Source organism: Callospermophilus lateralis, chromosome 9, assembly GCF_048772815.1.
Source record: "Callospermophilus lateralis isolate mCalLat2 chromosome 9, mCalLat2.hap1, whole genome shotgun sequence".
In the NCBI taxonomy this organism is placed as follows: domain Eukaryota; kingdom Metazoa; phylum Chordata; class Mammalia; order Rodentia; family Sciuridae; genus Callospermophilus; species Callospermophilus lateralis.
This window is the reverse complement of record NC_135313.1, coordinates 53,249,846-53,271,598: the sequence shown is the minus strand read 5'-3', so window position 1 is coordinate 53,271,598 and position 21,753 is coordinate 53,249,846. Positions and strand designations below refer to the sequence as shown.

The window sequence follows — 21,753 nt, the reverse complement described above, 5'->3', positions numbered from 1 at the left end:
TTTGGACTAGGTCCATTACAGATAGTATCCAGGACTAATGTTAGTGCCTAAATTGCAGCTTTTCCCATGGGGCTATCTGCTTCCCTCAGAATTGCTTCTAGAAAATCACTATCAACTATGATTCTCATCAAGGATGTCAGTGGTATGTTGGAATTAGTTTTCTGTTTATATTTTAGTGCTATAAATTGCCATTCCAAATTAGACTTGCTTTTAGTATATCATTTTACACCATCGATCTATTATTTATTACTTGAGCACATGAAGACAGGCAATGTTGTGAGGTGTACACGGGTAAACTACTTGGTGAAAGCATGCTTTGTATTTTTAACGTGTATAATTGTATTAAGATCAAACAAGCTTAGTTTTGTGCCTGGTTTTCTTGTTTGAAAATGGATTTGTTACCTGGAGGTTGCAGTTGATGACATTTTGATATTAATATGTTTGCTGCTGCTACAAAGAGCTTTGTCAAGCAAGTTGGAGATGGAGGGAGATTAGTTCCAGTTCCAAGCCTCAGTGAAGCTGACAAATACCAACCTCTCAGTCTGGTGGTAAAAAAGAAGCGATGCTTTCTGTTTCCTAGATATAAATTTACCTCAACACCTTTTACACTGAAAGATATTCTCCTAGGAGACAGAGAAATTTCAGCTGGTAAGTTTAAATGTTTGGGAGTGACTACTCATGGAACTGTTATTAATAACCTAAACAGAGGTCCTATGTACTATTTATACTAGTAATACATATTTTCAATGAAAAAAAGCAACTTTTATTATGAAAATAATGATATTATTGAGATGAACAATGCCTAAAGTTTATATAATATCAAAACTCTTATTGAATACTTTTAAAGTCTATTAATTATTTTAAAAGTTGTTTTAATCAAAATCAACTTAGAAAACGACATAGTATTTTTTCCTCTATAAATTAGTATATTATTTGATCTTATCTCTTAGATAATCAAATGAGATAAAAATAATTTGAATTGTTTACAATTCAGTTATTACACCTGGTAAACTGAAATGTGTTTTTAAAGCTTGATTAAATGTGTTTTTAAATGTGTTTTTAAAGCTTGATTAAAAAGTCAATTGACATTTTGATAAGTTACTGCTTCTAAACACCTGTTTTTATTTCAATAACCTAATACATCTTGATATTTAAGGAATTTTGTTGACTGAACAGATAATTTGATTTCATTTGAAATATTTTGGCTATTTGTTTTTTGTTATTGTAAAATTGAACTGCTATTTTAATTTTGGCCTGAAATGTTCCTTTTTTTTAATTACCATTTTGGGAGATTGGATCTTGAATTGCAAATTAACATGTTACTTTATATAATCTATATAAGCTGAACTGGAGACATTTAAAAATACTAGTCCCTTTTCATAAAGGTATTTCATCTTACCAATTACTGAATTATGAAGATGAATCAGATGTTTCACTTTATGGAAGGCGAGGCAACCATATTGTAAATGACGTTGGGATTAATGTTACTGGATCAGATTCCATTGCAGTAAAAGCTTCATTTGGTGTAGTAACCAAACATGAAGTGGAGGTATCAACATTACTCAAAGAAATTACTACACGGTCAGTATAATAATCCAAATGCATGTCAGTGTTTTAATTAAAAGTTTTAATATATACAAACTTCATTGTAAAGAATGTTTAATTTTACTAATGTAATTTATTTGTGTGATTTTTTTTTTGAAATATTACAAATTAGTAGTATTGTTGCGGGAAACAGATGGGTTGAGGAGCAGCAAGCAGCACTCAGAGAGGAGAACTCCAAACATTATTTTATGCTGGTGGGCCCAGAGGGGAACAAACTCTAATTCTGAGCACTCATCCACAGTTTCTCACAATTTTTATAGGTTATTTAGCATCATTTTAGACTCATCCTATCATTAGGGGCTTTTTTCCTCTTTAAGAAAAAAAATTCCTAATCTATAGGGCTGAAGGCCTTGTGTAAGCATGCTTATAGAAACAGTCTGCAATCTGTATACGGGGTAAAAATGGGAGTTCATAACCCACTTGAACCAAATGAATGAAATATGATATGCTAAGAGCTATGTGATGTTTTGAACAACTAATTAAAAAAAAGGATAAAGGGCTCTTTTCACAGGCTTGTGTTAAATCTCTAGCCTTAAAAGCATAGCACAGGGATGTTTATATTTCAAGAGGGAGAAGTTAAACTCCTAGGGCAGTTATTTACAGTAATCAAAAGGTAGGGACCCATTGGTTAATTAGGCTTCCTAAAGAATGGCTGAGGGGAACTTTCCCCAAGCGCATTGGTTTCTTACCCAAACCTTTTTTTTTTTTTTTTTTTTTTTTTTTTTTAGTAATTTCATTTTTACAACCAGGTCTGGTTTTGCCATCACAGTATACCAAACTTTGGGTCAGGGTAGATACCCAAGAATCATTTGGTTTGAAGAAGATTTTCTAGTGTTCCACAAAATCACTAAGCCCCTACACTTATTTGCTAAATTATCAAACTAAAAGAAAAAAAAAAAAAAAGACTGGTGTCTGCAACAAATGTAGAGAGCCCCCTCCAACAGACTCAATAGAGAGAATAAAACACTCCACATGAGCCTGTTTTAAGAAATCAGAAGGAAGAGCCAGGGTATTCACATTCTTTTGGGTGTATTTTCTGGTTTATATTAGGTCTGCCTTTTTTACATTTCGTTAGATGGACTATGAATGAGTAACACGTGATAGGAAAAAAAATGTGCCGGATTATATATAATTTGATGTTGAAGAATCTTATGACTGTCTTCTTTTTATTTTAGGAAAATTAACTTCGATCACAGCTTGATACGTCAGTCACGGAGCAGTAGAAAGGCTGTGCTTTGCGTGGTCATGGAAAGCATTCGAACCACACGACAGTGCTCCCTGTCTGTTCATGCTGGCATTCGAGGAGAAGCCATGCGGGTAAGACAGAAGCATTAGGCTTTGCTTACTAGGTACAGAGTTGCTGTGGGAAGTTTTAAAAAAGCACTCAGTTAGAATGAAACTTAGATATTACATCAAATGTTGAGATGAAAGAGCTGCAGTGGTTTAGGATTTTGCACAGTAATGACTGTGTTTAAGAACATGAAAAAAAATCCAAGAAAACATAGATTCTAAACATGTGTAATATGATGCAGATAAAGCACTAATTCTTGTTGAATAATTTGCATGCTAGCATTTCTGTCGTTGCTATTTAAGTTCTACTTTAAGAAAACAAACTAAGTGCTGAAGTTGCATTATTTTATTTTTGAGGTACTGAGATTTAACCCAGGGCCTCACATATCCTAGGAAAGTGCTTTATTGCTTAGCTATACCACCTGCTCATTTTATTTTTTATTTTGAGATGGAGTCTTGCTATATTTCCAAGGCGGGCCCAGACTTGGGCTCCTCCTGCCTCAGCCTCCTGAGTAGCTGGGATTTATAGATGTCTGCTGTCATGCCTGGCCTGATTTTACTTTTAAGTTATATAGTTCATACTTGGAATTTTTAAACATTGAATTTATATTTTATATTAAAATAGTTTTTCTAAATGAATATTATCAATGGTCAAAGCATGCTTCATTCAATTTTAAATCCTTTAAAAAATTAGAAAATTATGTGGGTTTAAATTTTTTAAAAATGTTTTTAGTTGTCAATGTACCTTTATTTTATTTATATGTGGTGCTGAGAATTGAACCTAGTGTCTCACACTGGCTAAGCAAGCACTCTACCACTGAGCCACAACCCTGGCCCACGTGGGTTTAAATTTAATCTCAGTTATGATATTCTTTATCTTTGTCATGTAGTGACACCTAATAATGCTTTGATAGGATTAAAGCCAATTGTTGGAAAGGTAAGAGTTAAATAATCTTTTTCAAGTCTTTACAAATAAAGGTGTGTTCAGTATGACATTCAGCTGCCCACTGAATTCTGATTAACATTGGATGATTTGAGGGGCACAGACTGAAGCATTATTTGAATATAGGTAACGCTTTTGGAAAGTTGCAAAAAACTCTGGAGGATTTGAAACAGTAGACAGATTAGGCCAAAAATACCTCAACACAGTTATTTTGTAAGATTTGAAGTTTTAAGAAAAAAAAAAACTTCTATTGCAGAGAGCATTACTGTTGGGTTGGCCCTAATAATTGGCTTCAGTACCAAAGTAAGCAAAATAGTCTAGAAGTCTTCCCCGATTCAGATTACTAGTTCCTGCTGGATCACTTGGATCTCTGCTATGACAGTCTAATTCAAGCAGGTTAATTCTTTACTTGAAGAGGCTTTGTTTTTTGTTTTAGTAGTATTGTAAAAGACGATTTGCTTCTCAAAGAAATCTATCCTGATGTATTAGCATCCTTAATAATGTTATTTTATGGGGCTGGGGATGTGGCTCAAGCGGTAGCGCACTGGCTTGGCATGCGTGCGGCCCGGGTTCGATCCTCAGCACCACATACAAACAAAGATGTTGTGTCCACCGAAAACTAAAAAATAAAAATATTAAGATTCTCTCTCTCTTTAAAAAAAATAATGTTAGTTTATTTTTTATTTATTTAATATAGTTTCATTTTATGGATGAACAGAATCCCAAGGGAAGGGACAAAGCTATTGTTTTTCCAGCACATACAACCATAGCTTTCAGTGTTTTTGAACTCTTCATTTACCTGGATGGTGCCTTTGGTGAGTGGAGAATCTGCTTTAAACAGTGATTTTTTTTTTTTTTTTTTTAAAGGAGAATTTAGTAGGACAGCCTCTCTCTCACCCTTTCCCTCCCCCACCTCTTTTCTCTGATAATCATAGAAAAGTGATACTTGCTTTCAGCACTGTCAGTCATAGGGAGATAATCAGGGACCTTCTGATAAGTAGTTTTTGATAGTGGTAAATAGGAGTAGTAAAAAGAGGCCTGTAGTGTCAGGGCACCATACTTCAGTTTTACCTATATTAGATACAACTGCCCCTGTACTCCCCTAAAAGCATAACTAGAAGTATAGATACTTCTTCCAGAATTGTCCTCTTGTGTGATAGCTCTGCATAACTCACTGTCACTTCTGCATTTCACAGGTCTTTAAGCTTGGTTGGCCGCCAGCCAGCGCAAGTCCAGGTATATATAGCCCAAAGGACCAGGAAGAGAGCCCCCTAGCCATGATAATTTATAAACATTTTTAGATCTGTTTTGTTCTTTTTCTACAATTATGTGGGAGGAGAGAATAGGAAGCCTAGAAACAAAACTACGTTCTGAGTAAATTCTATTTGGAACCTGCTAAGTGTAGATTTTTACAGTTATATTGATGTATGGGAAGAAGATACAGTGGTATCCATCTAATTGGTAAATGAAAGTATGTTTGTTCATGCACTTACAGGAATTTATCCTACAGGTGTACTTACACACATGTGAAATGGTTTGGGTATAAGGATAGTCTGTTCCTAATAACAAAAGGTTGAAAACAACCTTAAGGGAACATCCATAAATCAGGATACTAGGAAGGCATTAAGGGCGAGGTCTCTATAGACCCTGACATGGAATAATCTCTAAGACATATTTTATTGAATTTTTAATTTCTTTTGGTACTGGAAATTTAACCCAGGGTGCTTTACCACTGAGCTACATCCCTAGCCCTGTTTGTATTTTATTTTGAGATGGCTTAGGGCCTTTCTAAGTTGCTGAGGCTGGCCTCAAACTTGTGATCCTCCTGTCTCAGCCTCCTGAACTGCTGGGATCGCCGGCATGTACCACTGAGCCCAATATCTAAGACATATTTTAAAGAAATGTATCTAATGTGTAACTATTTGGTCCTGTACACACACACACACACACACACACACACACATACATACATACATAGATATTCTTTTATGTAAACTATAAGGAGTATTTCTGGAAGCATACACAGACACTTAACATTGCCTCTAAGATGGAAGACTGGCTGGGTGCTGTTGGGCTAAAGACTTAATCCTGCATACTCTTTTTATGTGATTTGAATTTTTGTACCATATAAATGAATTTTTTCCAAAAATGTATGAATTTAGCTTTAAAAAATGGAATGAATTACTAGATTCATTGCCCTATAAAACACCCCATAGCATATGAGTTGTTCAAGTTATAACATCTTCTCAAAATTGTTTTGTAGACCTTTGTGTCACTTCAGTGTCAAAAGGAGGATTTGAAAGGGAAGAAACAGCAACGTTTGCACTGCTCTACAGACTGAGAAATATACTATTTGAAAGAAGTATGTCTCTTGAAGAGTATTTCAAATGAATTTTTTCCTTTCTGGATTAATATCCAATAATGCCATGTATTAAGGGAAGATTTCAATGTAAAAGCCGAATCGTTTCATGACTGATAGTTTAGAGTCATATATTTATAAATGCAGTTTGGGCTGTTTGTTTTCTGTTTTAACTTCTAATACATTTCTGTTTTTGTCCTTTTAGATAGAAGAGTGATGGATGCCATTTCTCGTTCACAGCTTTACTTGGATGATCTTTTTTCTGACTACTATGACAAACCTCTCAGCATGACTGATGTTTCACTCAAAGAAGGGACTCATATCCGAGTTAACTTACTTAATCACAACATTCCTAAAGGGCCTTGCATACTCTGTGGAATGGGGAACTTCAAAAGGGAGACAGTCTATGGTTGCTTTCAGTGTTCTGTAGACGGACAGAAGTATGTGAGACTTCACGCAGTCCCTTGTTTTGATATTTGGCACAAGAGAATGAAATAAAAAGAAAAAAACAGAATATGCCTCATTGGTGTCTTAAGTGCAATTGTGCCATAAGCCTTCTCTAGTTTGCTTTGATGATAAGTTAAACCGAGAGAAGAGCTGGAAAACTTATGTGGATGTCATTTTCCTAACCCATAAAGTGGAGATGTGGCACAACTTTTTTCTTCATAACTTGTCATGATTAATAACATTGTGTATGTAAAAAAGTTCAAACCTAAAATTCAGAAGATAGTCATTCCTTCATAACTTTGCCAGTTAATTTAGAATCATTTTTGGGATTTAGTCTATGATAATATTTTATATAATTAAGAGATTTTTCTAAATATCAATTTTATTTTCAGTCAAATTTTAATTCAGCATTTAAGGATGACAAGAATGCACCAGTGGCTTTATGGTCCTTTTGTGCTCTAGGTCTGGTAAAAGGAGAAAAATGTGTTAATAATTTAATATAATTCTAAATGTTTAATTGCAGTATCAAATTAAAAACACTGAGCTCGGCTTGGGGTTTTGTGTACTTGGTTAACAGTGTGACTGAAAGTAGTAATAGGTTGCCATTCTGTGACGTACATATGCTAATTTTGTCTTCATAAAACTTGCTTAATTTTTTTTGGCTTCATAAACTCCTTTTAATCTTTTAAAATCTTTTGTGGTTCTTGGGATTAAACCACTGAACTATACCTATTTTTTTATTTTGAGAAAGGTTTTCCCTAAATTGTCCAGGCTGGCCTTCAATTTGTGATCCTTCTCCCTTAGCCTCCTAAGTAGCTAGCATTACAGGTCTGTGGCACAATACCTGGTTTCTATTGTCATTTTAAAAGTTAAGGCAAATAGAACATGTCTGTTTCTTCTTTGAAAACGTTTCAGACATTTAATATGTTTAGTTCTGAAAGGTCTTTTTGTTGTTGTTGTTGTTGATTGCTTAGTCTGGCCTCATGGGCTCAAGATGATCCTCTTGCCTTAGCCTCCCGAGAGCTGGGATTACAGGCACATGCCACCATTCCTGGTTTACTTCCCTTTTCTGAGGGAAATAAAATGATGAAAGAGTTATAATTAAGCAAGCCAAAAAGTGTTAGAAAATTGAGTATAGAAGCAAAAACATACCAGAAAGAAAGAAGATGGTAAAGTATCTATGCATACATGATATTAATGTGGTGGTTTCTGTTATTAACCCTGGACTTTTAAATAGAATCTCTGGCATTGTATCTAATTAAGTTAAAAGGTAAGCAATGGTTTAGAAAGAGCAAATTTCAGAAAACAGAAAAAGCTTCAAACTCACTTATTTTGAGCAGAGCTATGCACTGCCTGACCATACTTCTCCATAAATGTATGTTATGTAGTATGCAAAATTTTACATGCTTTAATAAATATGTGCCCTTTCTTTGGCACAGTGATCTTTTACAGCATCTCTTACATATTACTCTTAACAAGGTAGATGTTCTAAGTCAACTTTTTCATCACAGTGACCAAAAGAACTGATGGGAAAAATTTTAGAGGAAGAAAAAGTTATTTGGTGCTTGTGATTTCAGAGGTCTTAGTCCATACACAGCCAGCTCCATTGATCTGGGCTTGAGGTGTAAGGCAGAACCTTCATGGCAGAAGAGGAAAACAGCTCAGGACGTGGCTACCAGGAAACAGAGCTCTGCTCACTAGTGACAAAAACCCAAAAGGCATACCCTCAGTGACCCACCTCTTTCATCCACATTCAATCTATTTAAAGTTACCACCCACTTAATCCTTATCAGCAGGTTACCCCACTGATTAAGTTATCGCTCTTATAATTTCGTCATTTCACATCTGCAAATTCTCAAATTGTTTCAAGCATGAGATTTTGGGAGACACCTCATATTTAAAACATATAGTAGACCACCATTCATGATTTGACCATGACACAAAATTGACCCAGCTTTGTATATCCTCATTTGGAGTAAAAATAGAAGTTTTACAGTTATCAAAATTTGACAGCATGCCAGTTCATAATCATCATTCACGTTAATGATGAGAATGTTGTAAAATGAAATGACATGAGAAAAGTTCTAGAGAAAGGATACTGGTAACTAAGAAACTCCATGGCATCCATTGAAAACTATGAAGACAAAAAGTTAGGGGTGGTAGATATAAAAGTCCACAAGAGGGAAGACAGTAGCACATTTACTAAGAAGTATTGACTTTAGGCCTTTTATAAGAGGCAAAAAGTCTTTATTATGGTCAAATATCTACCTCTTAGCATTCCCAACTGGAACAAACATGCAAGGCTAGAAGCTTGCACCAAAAAAGTTCTTTGTGGGACAGATATATACAATTAAAATCTTCCTTCATGCATGCCAAGGGCCACAATTCTTTCAATAATGTTATGAAATACATAAAAAATGATATACTAGTTCCTGAGTCCCTACTTCATATTTTAAATATATGAAACATTTTAATATCTAAAATATTGAACCTTTACATATTTATACATATTGTTCAGGTTAGGTTAGAGTTGGGAAGAGCTTGCAGATTTTGACATGTGTTCTCTTATACCTTGGATGGGAAAATATTGCCCACTCAGTTACAGGTCCATTTCATGGCATTGCAATTTGTGTTCACAGAATAAAGCAATAGGAAACACAAGCATACCTTTCCTAGGAGATAAATTTGCAAAACAGCATCACATTTATTAAACAAAATTACCACCTGCATTGAGGGGAACAAAATATCTCACAGGAGAAAAATAGAAACACAACCTGGAGAAAAATGACTGTATAATGTATTAAAGTACAGTAAGTAGCTAAAAAATGTAGAAATAAAAATATGCTATAGTTCATCATGCTGGTATACATTGTATTCTTTGGGAGAAATGAAGCCATCACCATCATGGTCATTCTTCTTAAAAATATCTTCTAAAACTGCATTCTGATATGACTTGTCACGTGGCTTCTCATCTTTTTCAAATTCTTTTTTCAAGTAATGATTTATCTAGAGACCCAAAATAAGATTTCTTTAATAAAAAGATATAACCAGTTTCTTTCTCAAACCAGTAACTTTGAGGAGTATATAACAATAATGAAACTCATATCCAAGACTACTTATATTAAAAAGTTGCATTTTTAAAAGCTATCTGAGATTTTTAATTTTGTAACATTGGAAACAATTTTTGAAGAGTATCCATTTCCCTTGAGATTACAGATGGTTAGTGGCAGATACCATGAATTTTGTTGAAACTAAATGCTTTCTAGTAATCTACATGTTCCCACTAATTATTCCTAAGGATTTTCATTAGTGAATAAATCCACATTAGCAGTTCTATAAGCTCTAAAACTAATATTGTATAAACAATAAAACTCAACCACAGATTTTAAAATAAAATTTAATTCTTAATTTTTCCATACTTCTATAGTTCACTCTTCAAGTCTATATAACTATGACAATCTAATAACAATGTCAAATAAATAACTGGCATTCTGAAGTATTATTCCCTGTTTCTCCAGGTAATATGAAATTTCTCTATGTAAACACACAATAAAACACTGTCCAAAACAGTAGCCACTAGCCACATGTGACTACTGAGCATTGGAAATGTGGCTACAACAACCAGATAAGTTACTATAAATATATAACACATTACAGATTTTGAAGATAGTACCAAACAGTATATCTTGTAAGTTTTTATATAGATTTCATGTTGAAATGGTACTATTTTAGATATGTGGAGTTAAGATAAATCACTAAAATTTCACCTATGTTTTCTTTTCATTTTATTTCATTTCTTGAGACAGAGTCTCACTGCATTGCCCAGACTGGTCTCAAACTCATGGGCTCAATTGAGCCTCCCAAGTAGCTGAGATTACAGGTGTGCACCACTGCACCTGTCTTTGTTTTTACTTTTTAAAATGTGGTTACTAAAAAATTTACAATTGAATGTGTGACTCAATAATATTTTCGTTGGAAAGTGCTAACCTATATAATCATGAAAAAAAAAACAAAGCACAAAAATCTGGAGATAATGTTCTCTAAAGCTGGAGCATTTTGAGGTAAGAGAACCTTTGAAAGCTGAAGTTGAACCCTGAAAGGATTTTAGCAATACATATCCCTAGGTCAACCCATCACAAATAGACTTTAGAATGATCAATGGACCTTTCTGTAGGATATATCAACTGTTTTCAAATGTGACTTTCGTTCTATATGAAGGGGGGTTACATTTATCCCCCAATGAATATAGCAATCCTATATAGGTACAGAGAATTTGAAATAACCTCAAATAATCTGCAGTTTCTGAATAGGTAGATTTATTTCTTTTTATATCCAGTATAGCTGATTCTCAAAATCTACTCTAATACTACAGAGTTCAAAAGGCAGTAGGGGGACTGGGGTTGTAGCTTAGTATTACAGCACCTGCCTAGCACATGTAAGGCACTGGGTTCAATCCTCAGCACCACATAAAAGTACATCAATAAAATAAAGGTAAAAAACTGAAAGAAAAAAAAAAAAAGCAGTGGGTAAGAACATGACCTTAACTTTGCTACTACTGGGTTCCATACTACTTCTACTTTGTAATTTAATAAAGTACTATTATCCTGTCCCCTATCATTTATACCAGAGAAGTTATTTACTAATCTTTCTGATGATTAAGAAAGAAGTTTCTTGCAGTTCATCTTTCAAATCCAGGTTTTGCTATATACTGGCTCATGGTCTTGGACAAATAATTTAACTTTCCTGAACCTCAGGTATGTCTTTTGTAGAAGAAAAAAAAAAATAACAATGTCTATGTTATAGGATCCATGTGAGGATTAGAGTAATGTTTACAGGAGTCAATAAAAGACAGCTATTGTCATTTAAGAGTGTGAAAATCACTCATCCATCTGGTGATAATGCACTTGATAACCAAGATAAACTTGTGAAAATTTTTTTTTTTAGCTAAGTAGGCCACTCGTTTGGATTTTCTCTGTTATTTTCCAGAATAGAACTGAAGAATCCTTAATGTCTAGGAGTACTCCTACTGCAGAACACATCTCTGTGTGTGCCTGTGGTAACAACCAGACTCCACCTGGGCTGAGCTCTTGGGTGCTGTGTGGATCCATCTGCAGCTGCTATTCACTCTAAAGAGGGTGAAGGAGTCAACAGAGAGATACATGCTGAGAACAGTTCCCCTCTAGCTGCCCTTCTTCAGCACTGGGGATATTCTCTTCTCCCTCTCCCATTTCCATTGTTGGCTACCCCAGGGTAAAGTCCTTACTAAGTTCCTAGAGGAGGAAGTGGAACGTGGCAACAGGATTGGTGGGAGAGAGGAAAAAGAAACAGAAAAAGGATTTAGTCCTGTCATCTGAAACCAGTGACCAGCAGCCCTTTCCTACTTAACAGGGTGGTAGAATTAAGCATTTTGAATAGCCTTCATACAAGTAAAGAGGGAAGACATCTGAGTTATTAATTTTAAGAGTACAGACTGTGAGCCTAGGTAAGGCACTAGACCTCAATAAAACAAGCATTAACTCTAAAATAGTCATGATGGAAATTCCCTGAAAGAGGCAGGCAGTGCCTGCCAAGCTTGCAATCCTGATTTTGCCACTTATAGTTGTGTGATTTTTTTACTGGTTACTTAACCTGTCTGGGCATCAATTTTCCCATCTTTAAGGGAGAAATGATGATAACACTGTCTACCTCATAAACCACCATGACAGTTTGATAAGACCATATACTTATGTGTTTATAATAACATCTGGTACCAAGAAAGTTTAAAATTGTTATCTATTACTATTACAAGATCTTTATTAATCTTTCAATTCATATATAATATCAAGCCAAACTCTTGACTCCTGTTTGGCAACTTCCTGGTCCACCTAATTCAAATTCTTGCTAGTTCTTTTCATAAACTTGTGAAATTCTCATGAATGATCCTCTGAGGAGGGAGTTATTTACCCTGTTACAAATTCTTATGATGCTGTCTGAGAGATCCACTCCTAGAGCCTAGGAAATGGAAGAATCTTGTACAAAAGAATAGTTTGGGATTTTAGTGACTGTCGTACGGGGAGAAAGTTAATTGAATAGAATGACTCTTCAATTTTATATTGGAAAAGCACATTTTCTTCACAGAGTATAGTTTTTTTTTCAATAACTAGCTCTACTAAAGGCTAAAAGCCCATGCTAGATAGGACTAAAAAGATAATAGTTGTAACAGATGTATTTAATTTATAATGAAAAAAAGATTAGACTATCTACTTGAAATTTGTTGTAATCACCTCGGTTTTAGAGAGTTGCCGGTCATTGTCTGTGTCTATTTGTTTAAATGTTTCAATGCTCCGTGGTCCTTTGGTCACAGCATAAAGTTCAATCTCAAAAATCAGCGTTGCATCAGGTGGAATCTTGCCATCTGCTAAGAGTACAAATTTTAACAGTGTGATTTATATGTTTCAAGTATTTATTCTTGTCATAATAGTATTATGATTACATTATTTCACATTTAGGAGAACTGATTTCTAAATACCATTGAATTTTTTTCTTAAAATGTTTTAGCCTTTTAATTTTTTCTTCTTTTTTGTGGTTCTTTCTTTCTTTTTTTCTTCTCACAGTGATGGGGATTCAACCCAAGGCTTCATACACACTAGGCAAGCACTCTGCCACTGGGTTACGTCTCTAGCCCTTTTGCTTTTTTTTTTTAATCAATTTTTTCCTTCTGTTTTTAAACCAAATCAGTTTAAAGGAATTATAGAACCACTATTTCCTAATTAAAATAAACATAAATTTTATGATTATTAGAGAAGAAATGTATGAGCTGAAAAATTTCCAAGTATAGATGAGTAATCTCTTAGAAAAAGTTTCAAGCAGCTACTTGGAAGCATAAATAAATCATAAGTAATAATATATCTGTTTTTCAAATTATAGACATTAAATTGTAATTTTTTTTTTTTTTTTTTTTTTTACTGGTTACTTAACCTTTCTGGGCATCAATTTTCCCATCTTTAAGGGAGAAATGATGATAACACTGTCTACCTCATAAACCACCATGACAGTTTGATAAGATCATATACTTATATGTGTTTATAATAGCATCCGGTACCAAGAAAATGTGAAAAATGTTATTTATTACTATTACAAGATCTTTATTAATCTTTTAATCTTTCTGATAACAGAAAAAATCCAGGAATAATTTTACAAAGAAATTTCTAATCATAATAAAATTTTTAAGTATACAGTTGAGTAATTCTTTACTAATAGTTAACCGGTTAGCTAAAGTCAGATAATTTTAGTAAGCTATGCTCTGTTTCAGATAAGCGTTTCACAAAAATGACTTGCCAAAATGATTTCCTTGGAGGCAGTGGGTAGCTTATATATTCGCAGGGTCTCAAACAGTGCCTGATCAACTATAGGTGTTCAAATTTCTGCTGAATACATGACCCATGTTTATTTTGAAAGTGACCAAATTTGTTCTTTAAAAGGAACAGCAATTCTTTTTAATGAAAAAGCAGAGAATTCTTGTTAAAATATTTAAACAATCCAAGTAGAAAAGGGTTTGCAACTTATAGGCAAAAGAGGCAGTATACCAGTAGTTTCCAAAACCAGGACAAAGAAAAATCTAGCCATGCATTACATTGACTAACATGTAAGTCCTAATTAGTGAATTAGTGCACCACATATTACCTGACTTTAAAGAGCTGGAGCATGATTCAATATCCTTTTTATAAAACCAATTCTCATTCTGTCCAGTTATAATCACCTTAAGACAGAAAAATGATTTCTTTTTTTTAAATTATTTTTTTCGAGTTGTAGATGGACAACTACAATAAAGATATTTATCTTTATTTTTATGTGGTGCTGAGGATCGAACCCAGGGCTTCACGTGTGAGAAGCAAGCGCTCTACCACTGAGCTACAACCCCAGCCCCAGAAAAAATAATTTCTGATGGTAATTAACGACAAACCCCAAACAGATTCCTTTCTTGGGTGCCTGGGATGGAACACAGGGTCTCACACATGCTATCTAGTCAAGTGCTCTACCACTGGGCTACACCTCTGGAACAAATTCAAATTTCTGAAAGAAAAAAATATCACTGATACAAATGAAGTTTGTATCATAATTCTACTGTAAACATATAAAAAGTTGCCAAATAGTTCCTTTTTTTCTCAAAAAAAAACCTTAAAATATGATAAAGAGAAAAATACGCACTTACTAAAGCATTGCTACTTAGAGAAGCAGAACAAAGAGGTGGGAGTTAATGTAAAGAATCTATACATACCACATATATCGTTAGTTAAAGCACTAAAAAGTCACATGCATTTCAAGACATGCAGGGGTGCTCTGTGACATGAGGCAAGGACATTTCGCAGAAAGACTTCTTCAAGTATCACCTAAAATAAAGTTATAGCTACTGTTAGGTCTTAATAACAACTTACTTTTAAAAAGTTTACTTAATCAAGAAGGTTGTTTTTATAAATCCATGCTAACTCTATTCAGTTGCAATCATTATAAGACAGAAAAACAAAAACTTCTCCTGATAATTAAGGACAAATTAAAAACACAAATTTCCTTTTACTTAAGATCTACACTGCAACTTTTAAAATAATATAATCCAAGCTATTGTAATTCAGGTAAGGCTAGCAGTTAACTATGTTCCAGTGAACACATTTTTTCAGGACCTCAGTTTCCTTAGAGGTACAATGAAGGTGCTGGTGGTATTATTAGTGAGCGTCACCATTTTTCTAGTAGAGACACCTCAAACTGAATATGAACTAATTTCTTGAAATTAAACTTCTACATACTATAGCAAGTGTCTTAATAGCTTAGGCAACTTGGGTAGTCATTCATATCTAAGCATAAATTAGTTTATGAAAAATAAGTGATCATTTGCCTGAGAACAATGGATTCAGGAATGGCACACCTGTTGATAAGGGATGTAGGTGTTCTAGGCAGATAGAAGAGTGGGTGCTATGGAAGGAGGCAGAATATGCAGGCATCTGATGAGACAACATAAGAAAGAAAGGGAAACTCTGAAAATGAAACAAAAGATACTAAAAAGTAAACTGCCTACCATGGTTTAATCTAGAAAATGGCCTCAACTTTATGACAACAGTTTTGGGACAGTATTAAATTTAACCTATCTTGCATTTTCTTTCTCTCCTAGATTATACAAATAAAAATTGAGATATACAAGTTTTGGCACACAATGGGAGATTTTTTTTTTTTTAATCCCTCCCTCCCCAACCCCCCTGGCTTTCTTGCAGAGCTGGGGATAGAACCCAGGACCTCGAGCATGCTAGCAATTGCTCTACAACTGAGCTACTGAATCCCCAGCCCTGGGAGGTTTTGTTGTTTTTTTTCCCTTGTACCAGGAATTGAACCTGGAGGCACTTAACCACTGAACCCCATCCCCAGTCCTTTTTATCTTTTATTTTGAGACAGGGTCTCACCAAGTTGCTAAGGCTGGCTTTGAACTTGTGATCCTCCTGCCTCAGCCTCTGGAAGCACTGGGATTACAGGCATGTGCTACACCAAGCCCAACCCCAGGAGCTATTTAGATGGGACTAAAAGACTGGTCAAAAAGCATTGAATATGAAGCTGTTGTTTCCTAGAACCACTTCCCTAGGTCTGACTGGGCTTGTGGCACTGATTTCCCTCAATCTAATTTGGGACCCCTACTCTGGCTTAAAAAGAAAAGGTTTGGGAATCACTACTTTTTTTTCTGAGAAGAATCTTCTCACCCTTGACTCTTAGTCCTCTTTCCCCAACACTTAAGGTCATCAGATAACTGTCTGTCTTTCCAGATATAGTCTGTGAAGATATATGCATAGGTGAAATTCCCATGCTATAATGTAAGCTCTTTAAGGCTAGCAAGTAGTGTCTACTTTTTGCCCGGTGCCCAGTGCCTAAGAGAGCCTGAGATAGATGATTAATAAATATTTGTTGTGGGGCTGGGGTTGTAGCTCAGTAGTAGAGTGCTTGCCTTGCAAACGTGAGACACTGAGTTTGATCCTCATCACCACATAAAATAAATTAGTAAAACAAAGGTATTGGGTCCATGTTCAACTAAAAAAAAAAAAAATTAAAATAAATAAATATTTGTTGTAAGCTGGGCCTGGTGGCCCATGCCTATAATCCCAGCAGCTTGGGAGGCTGAGGCAGGAGGATCATGAGTTCAAAGCCAGCCTCAGCAAAAGCTAGGTGCTAAGCAACTCAGTGAGACCCTGTCTCTAAATAAAATACAAAATAGGACTGGAGATGTGGCTCAGTGGTTGAGTGCCTCCGAGTTCAATCTCCAGTACTCCCCACCAAAAAAAAAAAAAAAAATTGTTGCAGGAATGTAATCTATCCCACTTCATTTTTAACATATTAACATACACATATAGCTCTACACCATTCTTTTTACTGGCTATAGATTAATTCACTGTATAGATATACCATAATTTATTTAACTAATCACTGAGCGATAGATACTCAGGCAGTTTTCCATCTTTTGCTAGAATCTGCAATGAATGTTTCTTTACATGTATCTTTGTGCACATTCCCAGTAACAGAATTAAAGGGTCAGAAGATATGCATATTTTTCCTTTTGATGAAATTGTTAGGCTGAACGGTTGGCATTCCCAGCAATAATGCAAGAGATGGCTCATTCTTCCATGCTCTTGCCAACTTTATCTTTGCTATTCTGATGGGTAAAAAAATGGTGTCTCATTTTTATTTTAATTTCCCTTTCTTTATAAATAAAATTAAGTATTCTAATAGATTAAAAGGCTATTTGTATTTTTAAAAAAGTGAACCATTTGTTTATAAATTTGGCTCATTTAGAGGTAGGTCATTCATATGTGCTGCATTTTTCCCATTTATCTGCTTTACCTAGGGTTTGTGGAACTTCTTGCTATAGAATTCATTCCCTGTAGGTTTCAAGGCCTATTTTGTATTGGGTTAACAGTGACTGAGCTTATTATATCTCAAGTATTCCTTTTGCAATGCTGTTCTTTAAAATCATGTTCTGGCTTCCTGTTTTATTAATTTAACTTTTGCTTACCAAAGATCTATGTTTTTATAAATATTCATATGTAACAATACTATAATGATACCAAAAGCAGAAATGTCCAAACTAGAGTTTATAGACTATGCAAAATCATTATGAGTGCTGCTGCTATATAAAGGAAAGAACTCTGGCCAGAGACCTATATTCCAATAATGTTTTGTTTTCTTTGTAAGTATAAAGAACTGAACTTATTTAGAGATAGCTAGAGTTTGTTGAACCCTATGATTCTGTGATTATTTTCTCCATTTTTTTTGGTTTGTTTTTAATTGTGGTAAAATATATATTAATTATTTTAAAACATACTGTTTAGTAAGGCACAATCATATTGCTATGCAAACAATTTCCAAAACTTCTTGGCAAAACTGAAATTCTGTACCTATTTAATACCTCTCCCTTTCACTCTCCCTCCAGTCCCTGGAAAACACTTTTCTACTTTGTCTCTATGAATTTGACTACTCTAGATACCTCACATAAATGGAATCACACAGTGTTTTCTTTTTGTATCTGGCTTATTTCACTTAGCATAATGCCCTCATCTACTTTGTAGCATTGGTCAGAACTCCCTTCCGTTTTAAGACTGAATAACATTCTACTGTATGAATATACCATATTTTGTTTATACACTCTTTGGTGAATACTAAGGTTGCTTCTGCCTTTAGTTATTGTGAATAATGCTACTGTGAATCATACATGGACATGCAAAATTTCTAGACTCTGTTTTCAATTATTTTAGATATACACACAAAAATCTATGATTTATTTTCAAATATAACAGAAAAGAAAAATAAATATTACAACTTACCATAGCCTTCCTTTCCATATGCAAATGAAGGAGGTATAACCACTTTTCGCTTCTCTCCAGGGCACATATCCATCATAGCAATGTCTAGGCCTTTTATGACTTGTCCAACACCAAGAACAAACCATTTGGGGTGACCTTCATTTTGTGTCCGGCTATAATAAAAAATTATCTTAGGTAAGCTTATTTCAAGAAGCCAAACTTCAAATTACAGGTGGGTGTTTAGTTATAATTTAAAATTAGAATCTCTTTTCCCATATTAGCACCCTTTTTGAACCCCCAATGGGATTGGCTCAAACTTGCCTAAAATTGGTAGAAAGAAGTATGATTTGCTCAAAGCTAATCATTAGGAGTCATCTCATTTTCTTTTTTATTGTGATCACTACAGAAACAGTTCACTTTTTAGTGGGTCTCCAGCCTCTAACTTTCTGTCTAGGTTATACATATAACTCATTTAACTTATCTGGGTTTGTTCTAAAAAAAAGATGGAGTGGGTTTAGTCTCAAAAAGTCATTTTAATGGTAATTTAAAATAGTATGTTTTTTATATATATATATATATATATATATTTTTTTTTTTTTTTTTTTTGGTACTGGAGACTGAACTCAGGGGTGCTTAACCTCTGAACCACATCCTTAGCCCTTTTTTGTATTTTATTTAGAGACAGGGGCTCCTGAGTTGCTGAGGCTGGCTTTGAATTTGAGATCTTCCTGTCTCAGCCTCCCTCACTGCTAGCCTTATAGGGTGTACCACAGCCTTAGCCTACATGTCTCTCTTTTCTTCTAAATAAGAATTTACTTTCCCCCAGTCTTATCTTTATAGGATAATAGCATTCGGACTCAGAATAATATACTGTTTATTAAATCAGACTAAGCAGTAGGTGGGATGAGAGTAGGACAGGGGGCCCAGCAGAAAACACCAGGCAAGTCATTGTTGTGGTTGTAATGAGAAACCACACTCCACACTCCAGCTTGAGGGATGGAATAAAATCTTTTTAGCTATCATCCAATGTGATTCTTAGTAAAGATGCTTCAATTCAGGGAAATTATGAATGCTATCATAGGTGATCTCTTGATTTAGTCCTAAGGATAGTGGTGGTAGTTGGAGATGTGTGGGGGTGTAGTGTACTTTTATCAGAAACTAAGCCATCATTTTCAACAACTAAAAATATTCAGTTTACTAGGGAACTACTGACATCTAATTTGATTTTTTAAAATGACGAAATGACCAAGTGTGGTGGTGCACGCCTGTAATCCCAGCGGCTGGTGAAGCTGAGGCAGGAGGATCACAAGTTCAAAGCCAGCCTCAGCTACTTAGTGAGCCCCTGTCTCAAAATAAAAGGGCTAGGGTTGTGCTCAGTGGTTAAGTGCCTCTGGGTTCACTCCCTAGTACCAAAAAAAACAAAATAACAACAACAAAAACAAATAAATGGTTCAACTTACTTTAAACAGAAACAAAACAAGCCTTTTGGTTGGTGGAGGGAGGTAAGATTTGGTGTATCAATTGGACATGGGGACAGTTTGCGGCATTTCTTACCTGCAGTAGAATTTCGAGCCATCTTTAGCCAAGTAGCCATCGTAATGGGCATTAAGCAGGTCTCCCTTCTTGCTTGTCTTAGAGCAGTTTTCGGGACGATGCAAAATTTCTATTTTCACTTCCTCTGGGCTCTCTTCTTTCTTTAGTCCCTGAGCAGTAACAAAGCCCCACAGGTAAAAGAAAATAACTAATCTGGATAAGAAATGCATGATTCCTGGAACAGGCCCCACAATACCACCGCGTTCCCCACCGCGTGTCTTTCGCTTTGGGTGGCTCTTCCCAGGTCAGAATTCCGACGCGTGGCAGGCATTGTCGTACGTCATAAAGAGCCTGGGCGGGGCTTCTCGGCGCCCCGCCCCCAGCCGCGCGCGCGCTTGAACTGTAGTTTTCGCGGGGTGTGGGATCTGGAGCGTGTCTGTGATAATGGGCTCTTGGGCTGGCTGTCCTCTGTTGCTAAGGTGGCGCAACCTCGCATGCTTCTCCTCCTCGAGAAGTCCGCGTGTTTTAGAGCCGGTTTCCTCCAGATTCAGTAGTAACACTCCCGTTTCCTAAAATAAAACTGGTAAAAGACGAGATGAACAGTCTGCAGTGGGATGTTTTAGAACCAGAGAATATAATCGTTATTTCTGGTGCAAAAGGCTTATAAGACCCATAGGGAACTAGCGGGAATGGAGGAGGGAACAGGTATTCTGGAAAAAAGACTGTAAGGCTTGCGGTTGCCGAGTGCTTCTGGAGCGTCCTTAAAGTTCTTTCTTGGTGTCGGAGTCATGCATTAAGGAGTTCCAGACCGCGTCAGTCATACAGAGCCTGACAGTTACCTGAACTGGTCAAATAGCCACGTCGCTGTACTCAGCGATTTGAAACCCGCCACTGCCTTTCGTTTCCACCTGCCACCACTCTGGGCCACTCTTGACTTGAGGGACTCTAGTATTGCAGGAAAAGCTCTTGACCTTTTTTCCCCTGCTAACTCAGATTTATCCACATCAGATGAGGAGACTTGAATACGGGGCATTTTGGTCCAATCTCGCAGCTAATATGCAGCAAAGATTAGGCCAACTCTGTTTGATGCAACCCCCTTCCCTCATTTCAATATGAAAACCTTCCAAACATAGAAAAGTAGGAATTTGCAGTGAACACCCTATACCCACCAACTAGATTCTATCATTAATGTTGAACTCTTTTCGATTTACTACATATCCATCTATCCATCCACCAATTCACCTTATTTCCAAGTGAATGTCCAGACTACCCAAACCAGAAAGCTTTCAGGAAAGGCCTGGATTAACTTTTGGGAAGAGACATATTATTCTACCTCAATGATGATATGCGCTGAGGTTACTTTATGTGATTGCTTAGAGGGTGGTGACCCTCATAGCGAATTAGAGTTTGCAAAATTCTATAATTCTGAAAATTACTGTCAATTATGCGAAGTAACAATCATTATCAACCAAGATTTAAAAAAAAAAAAACATAAAAGCTAGAAGAGGTGGGCATTGTGACACAGGCCTATTAGCTGAGGCAGGAGGATTGCAAATTCAAGGTCAGTCTTGGGAATTTATAAAGACTCAAGACAGAATAAAAAGGGATGAGGATGTTGTTCTGTGGTAGAGCAATTACCCAGCGTGCTTGAAGGCCTTAAGTTTAATTCTTAGTACCACACACAAACACACAAGTTAGGAGAAAGCCTCTATTAATACAATTTCAAAATTTGCAGAAAACCCCTATTGTTCAAATACAATTTCAAA

The 21,753-nt window shown here is 35.5% G+C and overlaps 2 protein-coding genes across 3 annotated transcripts; one reads left to right on the top strand and one right to left on the bottom strand.

The window, feature by feature from the left end:
• Positions 1–220: 220 nt before the first annotated feature.
• On the top strand, positions 221–6,695 carry Pjvk (pejvakin). The gene is made up of 6 exons (XM_076866473.1): positions 221–648; positions 1,386–1,581; positions 2,781–2,922; positions 4,536–4,653; positions 6,102–6,200; positions 6,403–6,695. The coding sequence occupies exons 1-6, from the start codon at positions 438–440 to the stop codon at positions 6,693–6,695; spliced, it is 1,059 nt and encodes a 352-aa protein (XP_076722588.1). The 5' UTR covers positions 221–437.
• A 2,629-nt stretch (positions 6,696–9,324) lies between these two features.
• Fkbp7 (FKBP prolyl isomerase 7) lies at positions 9,325–20,319 on the bottom strand. Of its 2 annotated transcripts, none has more exons than XM_076866265.2 (4): positions 20,009–20,319; positions 18,476–18,627; positions 12,908–13,041; positions 9,325–9,650 (listed from the first exon to the last, which is right to left on the bottom strand). In XM_076866265.2, exons 1-4 carry the CDS (start codon positions 20,215–20,217, stop codon positions 9,489–9,491), a joined length of 657 nt encoding a protein of 218 aa, XP_076722380.1. In that variant the 5' UTR covers positions 20,218–20,319; the 3' UTR covers positions 9,325–9,488. The 2 variants fall into 2 exon arrangements, with proteins under 2 accessions (XP_076722380.1, XP_076722381.1); XM_076866266.2 differs by having other exon boundaries at positions 12,908–13,038.
• Positions 20,320–21,753: the final 1,434 nt, after the last annotated feature.